The sequence below is a fragment of the Pecten maximus genome, chromosome 15 (assembly GCF_902652985.1).
Source record: "Pecten maximus chromosome 15, xPecMax1.1, whole genome shotgun sequence".
In the NCBI taxonomy this organism is placed as follows: Eukaryota; Metazoa; Mollusca; class Bivalvia; order Pectinida; family Pectinidae; genus Pecten; species Pecten maximus.
Window position 1 is genome coordinate 1432537 of NC_047029.1, and position 6997 is coordinate 1439533.

At 39.4% G+C, this 6997-nt stretch overlaps 2 protein-coding genes across 2 annotated transcripts; both read right to left on the bottom strand.

The window, feature by feature from the left end:
• Window positions 1-220: 220 nt before the first annotated feature.
• Window positions 221-2539, bottom strand: LOC117343472 (cytochrome P450 2J6-like). The gene has a single exon (XM_033905835.1). The coding sequence runs from the start codon at window positions 1953-1955 to the stop codon at window positions 468-470; it is 1488 nt and encodes a 495-aa protein (XP_033761726.1). The 5' UTR covers window positions 1956-2539; the 3' UTR covers window positions 221-467.
• Window positions 2540-4345: 1806 nt separating this feature from the next.
• Window positions 4346-6097, bottom strand: LOC117343471 (cytochrome P450 2J6-like). The gene has a single exon (XM_033905834.1). The coding sequence runs from the start codon at window positions 6055-6057 to the stop codon at window positions 4570-4572; it is 1488 nt and encodes a 495-aa protein (XP_033761725.1). The 5' UTR covers window positions 6058-6097; the 3' UTR covers window positions 4346-4569.
• Between the last annotated feature and the right edge of the window lie 900 nt (window positions 6098-6997).

Consider the following 6997-nt stretch of genomic DNA (forward strand, 5'->3'; position numbering starts at 1 on the left):
TATACTTTTTTGATATTGCCAATCAAACGTTTGTATCAATACAGCGTCCATCAAATTTTCGTACAAAATGATATACCACTTTCTTTAAACTTGATAACTTTTTGTCGAGATGGATTTTCTATGCGCGATAATATGTAGACACATAATTATGACGACAGATGTTTTAGGATTAAACCCTCTTACATTAACTTCAATGTACCAAAAATATTGATGACGGGGATTTTGATTGATTTTTTTTATTCTTCATTACAGTTATACAACGATATACACAACATACACATGATATAACAGTAACATTTTATAACCACATCTAAAATACTTCTAAGATACTTATTTAAACTGATACATGAAGAATGATCCTGTTAACAACACGGAGACCGTTAATTTGTTCTTTTTTTAAACACGTGAAAAGAATATACAGCTGTGTTTCACAATTGCAATCCTCTAGTATTGTACACGTACACATTTTATGTCCGTTTTAAAGCCCGGAATTTATACGGTTGTGGTAGTGTTGCCCCGGGAACGGGCAATAAGGTCGGTAAACAGTCTGGGTCTTCAGGTACAAGGTCAAATCTCTGAACTAGGGACGTCAGAATCAGAAACAGTTCAAGTCTTGCCAGAGATTCACCGAGACAAACTCGTCTTCCCAAAGAAAATGCCATTACCGATTTCTCCTTTCCCGTGAGTTGGCCATCCTCTCCAAGATATCTGTACGGATCGAACTTATCCGGATCAGCGAACGTGTCCGGGTCGTTTAACACAGAATCCAGATTAGCTGTGATGAGCGACCCCTTAGGAATTGTCATTCCCCGGAATTGGATGTCGTTTGTAGCTCCATGAGGAAATGCTACAGGTGCAATATTGCCCTTACGAATGACCTCTGTGATGAAGGCTTCGTAAAAAGGCATGTTTGGTTTGTCGTTTAGGGAAGGATATCTACCCGAGCCCACAACTGTACTGATTTCATCCCGTAACTTGTTCTGGATATCTCTATGATGAAGGAGAAACAAGATGGCCCATTGCGTTGTAGCGGCTGTTGTTCCTGTCCCGGCGACAAATAGATTCAAAACGGATGCTTCGATATTAAAGTCATCAAAAACAGGATCGTCCAAGTCATGTTTGGATTTCTGTCTAAGGAAGGCATCAATAAAGTCTCGTAAGTTATCCTCATCGTACGTTCTTTTGTGTTCAGCAATCTCCTCTTGTATGAAGTCAAAAATAGCTTGAAAAAGTCTGGCAAACTTTTTCATACCAATGATGTCTCCTGGTAGATATCGTACCCAGGGAATGACATTCATAACACCCGCGGCTGGGTTCAACCTAGCCAATTCTTCCAGCATAGATAGAAGTTTCTTAAACTTTTTGTCGTCATAATCAAACCTCTCACCGAACACAATACTACAAATGATGTTTGATATCATCACCTGAATAATGCTGGCAGAACTGTAGGGAGTGCCGTTCTGCTTTTCGATCACACTGAGAAATGCCTCCGCCTCTTCCAGGACACGACCTTCTAAAGACTTCTTCCCGAATCCAAAATCACGCAGAGTTGAGAGTGCAAGTGTCCTTGTTCGTTTCCAGTGTTCACCAGAAGATGCCAGGATCCCTTTATCTCTCATCAGTACAGACAAAAGATAGTTATTGGGACGATCTGAAAAATCATCACCCTGTTTTATAAAAGCTTCCCGTAGTGTTTCGGATCCATTGATGATAACCGAGAGCGTTCTGCCTAGTTTTAGACTGAACACGTCCCCGTACTTTGGGCGAAGTCCTCGGTATATGTCCTGGGGTTTACCCTTCAGCATCAGAGGTATATTTCCCACGATAGGATACCCTGGCGGGCTGGGTGGAATATTGGCTGGCCATTGGTTGAACCATCTGATCAGCAAAACCAACAGGACAACACAAATGGCCAAAGTCACACCGTTAAAACTCAACAAGTTATCCAGCTCCATTGTAATCTATTCAGGCAGGTTGGTGTGTAAAGCTGGTATACACCACATATATCTGAACACAGCCGTTCTAGATAATAATCCGCACATACACATGGGTACGATAGCCTATAGCGGCCTTACACTTTCATTGCTTCCATGCGACATTTAAATGCCCTTGAACGTTGAATACATATTTGTATATCCCTAGGTTCAAATCTGACGTGACCAGTGTCCGAATACTGATTATAATTCAATTACGTCTGGCTTGTATATCAATCGTATATCGCAGGGTTTCATTACCGATCTAGTGGGACAAACTAGATAACTCACAATAATAAAATATATCAATTAAATCCGGCAAATTCTGATTCCCAATTACCATAGCAACGGGACCCGAGCAGTACCTGACCTTATCAACGACAACCGTGATGTCGTTAATGTTTATGTTTGCTTGCTTGGTTTATCGCCCCGTGAACAGCCAGGGTCATTTTAGGTGAGGTCTCCATGGTAACTACCTCACTGTACAACATACGTATGGAAGGCATGTCATATGTCATCCAGAGCAATAACGGTAAAATGTTTTGCCCTATGACACACCCACGACAGAACAGAACGGCCCGTTTCTCAACTTACCCGGTAACATCAACCGACACGAGCAGGGATAGTCTACAGATAGTTGTACAATGTATTTTGTTTTTAAAACACGAACAAAATATTATTAAAAATGTTGGAACACATTAAAGTCCGCCCTATCCAATAGCTAGACTACAGATGTAAGACCTAGTGGTATTTGTTTCTAGCCACTCTGGGTCGTCTAAGCAAGGAAATTGTGGACACTGCAAATTTGAAAACTTAGGACCCAGTCAGCGCCTTAGGGTCAGTCAGGGACAATGTATATATGTCAATCAAACTGTCATCCTATACTGATAATTCAATCCCAGTTTGAACCATTCAAACAGCAATTCAACACATTATAGAGCAATACGTTTGTATAACGCCCATCAATCGTTTGTTTATCGTTAATCAAACGTTTGTATAACGCCCATCAAACGTTTGTACAGAGTGTTTCAAAATATCTGATACATTCTAAATTGACTTTTCTCAGTCACTTTTCATCACATTGAAAAGCTTTATACACCATATTATAGGTAATTGTTCACAATTTTGTTTAATAAAAAAACGCCATCTATGACGTCATCTATGATGTCATCTGTGACTCGTAAAACAGGCAATTTCAAAGATGGAGGTGTCTGACATACATCTGGCAGAAGCGGTAAAACTGTTTTATCAGCTTAATATACCTATAAAAGTGATGAGATGTATGCATAAAAAGCATCCAGACATGCAATCCACATCACGAGAACACTGTTTACCTGAAGCAGGCTATCCGAAGAGTTATCCGTGCAATTTCTACTGAAACATATTCATTAGTAATTAAGAATTTTAGACGTAGAATTGACCTGGTCGCTGACCAAAATTGACGTCATTTGGAACACTTGGTATAAAAAGTACCTTTTATTGATCAATAGTTAAATGTTTAATACCCTATTCAGTACAGTCAGTAAGATATCAGAATAAAATTTAGAAAACGTGTTTTGCTGTGGTATATATATTATTTTCCTATGATTAAATTGAAATGAGTAATCGGGATTTATAAAGTATCAGATAATTTGAAACACCCTGTATAACGTCTATCAAACGTTTGTATAACGTCAACCAAACATTTGTGTAACGTCCATCAAACATATGTATAACGTCCATCAAGCGTCTGTATAACGTCCATCAATCGTTTGTATAACGTCAACCAAACATTTGTATAACGTCTATCAAACGTTTCTATAACGCCCTTCAAAGATTTGTATAACGTCTATCAAACGTTTGTTTATCGTCAACCAACGTTTGTATAACGTCCATCAAACGTTTGTTTATCGTCAACCAAACGTTTGTATAACGTCCATCAAACGTTTGTTTATCGTCCATCAAACGTTCGTATAACGCCCTTGAAAGATTTGAATAACGTCAATCAAACGTTTGTTTATCGTCAACCAAACGTTTGTATAACGCCCATCAAACGTTTGTATAACGTCCATCAATCGTTTGTATAACGTCCATCAAACGTTTGTTTATCGTCAACCAAACGTTTGTATAACGTCCATCAAACGTTTGTATAACGCCCTCCAAACGTTTGTATAACGTCCATCAAACATTTGTTTATTGTCAATCAAACGTTTGTTTAACGTCTATCAACCGTTTTTATGGTCAACCAGGTGTTTGTATAACGCCCATCTATTGGTTTTTATCGTCAACCAAACGTTTGTTTAACGCCCATCTAACGTTTGTATGACGTCAACAAAACATTTGTATAACGTCTATCAATCGTTTGTTTATGGTCAATCAAAAAAGGCCGGGGATTTTGACTGATTTTTTTATTATCAATAACAGTTCTACTACGTTATACACAACATGCAAAAGATACAGCTGTAACATTTTATAACCACGTCTAAAATACTTCTAAAACACACATTTAAACTATTACCTGGAGAATGATCCTGTCAACCAAACAGATTTGGTTTCTATGAGACACGTGGAAATATATACATCCATATGTTCATAGTCCACTGTTACTGTACACATTTTATGTCCGTTTTAAAGCCCGGAATTTATACGGTTGTGGTAGTGTTGCCCCGGGAACGGGCAATAAGGTCGGTAAACAGTCTGGGTCTTCAGGTACAAGGTCAAATCTCTGAACTAGGGACGTCAGAATCAGAAACAGTTCAAGTCTTGCCAGAGATTCACCGAGACAAACTCGTCTTCCCAAAGAAAATGCCATTACCGATTTCTCCTTTCCCGTGAGTTGGCCATCCTCTCCAAGAAATCTGTACGGATCGAACTTATCCGGGTCAGTGAACGTGTCCGGGTCGTTTAACACAGAATCCAGATTAGCTGTGATGAGTGACCCCTTTGGAATTGTCATTCCCCGGAATTGGATGTCGTTTGTAGCTCCATGAGGAACTGATAAAGGTGCAATATTGCCCTTACGAATGACCTCTGTGATGAAGGCTTCGTAAAAAGGCATGTTTGGTTTGTCGTTTAGGGAAGGATATCTACCCGAGCCCACAACTGTACTGATTTCATCCCTTAACTTGTTCTGGATATCTCTATGATGAAGGAGAAACAATATGGCCCATTGCGTTGTAGAGGCTGTTGTTCCTGTCCCGGCGACAAATAGATTCAAAACGGATGCTTCGATATTAAAGTCATCAAAAACAGGATCGTCCAAGTCATGTTTGGATTTCTGTCTAAGGAAGGCATCAATAAAGTCTCGTAAGTTATCCTCATCGTACGTTCTTTTGTGTTCAGCAATCTCCTCTTGAATAAAGTCAAAAATAGTTTGGAAAAGTCTGGCAAACTTTTTCATGCCAATGATATCCCCTGGTAGATACCGTATCCACGGAATGACGTTCATTACTCCTGCAATGGGGTTCAACCTACCTAGTTCTTCCAGCATATCTAGAAGTTTCTTAAACTTATTGTCGTCGTAATCGAACCTCTCGCCGAACACAATACTACAAATGATGTTTGATATCATCACCTGAATAATACTGGTAGCACTGTAGGGGGTGCCGTTCTGCTTTTCGATCACACTGAGAAATGCCTCCGCCTCTTCCAGGACACGACCTTCTAAAGACTTCTTCCCGAATCCAAAACCGCGCAGAGTTGAGAGTGCGAGCGTCCTTGTTCGTTTCCAGTGTTCTCCAGAAGATGCGGCTATCCCTTTTTTCTTCAAAAGTACGGACATTAGAAAGATATCGGGGCGATCCGAGAAATCCTCAGCCTGTTTTATAAAAGCTTCCCGTAGTGCTTCAGACCCATTGATAATAACAGAGAGTCGTCTGCCTAGTTTTAGACTGAACACGTCCCCGTACTTTGGGCGAAGTCCTCGGTATATGTCCTGGGGTTTACCCTTCAGCATCAGAGGTATATGTCCCACGATAGGATACCCTGGCGGGCTGGGTGGAATATTGGCCGGCCACTGGTTGAACCATCTGATCAGCAAAACCAACAAAACAACAAAAATGGCCAAAGTCACACCGTTAAAACTCAACAAGCTATCCAGCTCCATTGTCGACTGTACTGACTGTGGTGTGTAAAGGAGGTTACACCGCACATATATATGTACACGCTGTCTAGCCGTTCTAGATAGTGAACCACACACACACATGGGTACGACGGCCTGCCAGACACTCTCATTGCTTTCATACGATATTTAAAGGCTCTACACATTGTACATTATATCCTTACATGTATGTACACATCAACCATGGCCTTAGCCCGAGGTTCCAGATACCATATCTGGTGTCAGGGCCATAGGAAGCTCGGGCTACCATGGCCAGTGTCAAAAGCATTAAAAATATCATTCCTAAGTATTTCATTTAAAATAAAATGTGATATATGACTATAATACAGTTTAAATAATTTCATTAGAAAAAGTATATATCAACGTGAACACATGAAATAAAAATAAATAATAAAGGAAAATTAAGAATAAGAACCATGCAACGAAGACAAAATGAGCATGTGTCACAGACGCTTCATCCATGTCCCACTTATGTCACATAGTTCAAATGATGTCTGGAATGTTGACGTCATCAGTTCCTTAGTATAAAAGAAGACACCTTCGCTTCAATTTTTCTTTTTGTGACTGCTTGGCCTCTATGTATTCAAATGAGCAATTTGCACCATACAAAAAAGTAGACGGTGATAAACAGCATATTTTTACTTTACAAAATGGAGTGTTTATTTGATCAAGTTTGTACTTTAGAATTCCGGGTCATCATCAGTTTGTTTTTATTACAATCAATTAAGTGAATTATACATTGCCGATAGTGTATACACTGCTTCTAATAATATATGTAATACACTCACAACATAGAGATTATTTAACACCAGAAAATTGTTTATTAATGAAAACAACAAATATACACAATACTGAGACAGAGCACGGCAGAATTGCATTGGGATGTACTAGACATTTACCACATTGAATCTAGAAATTAAAAGGA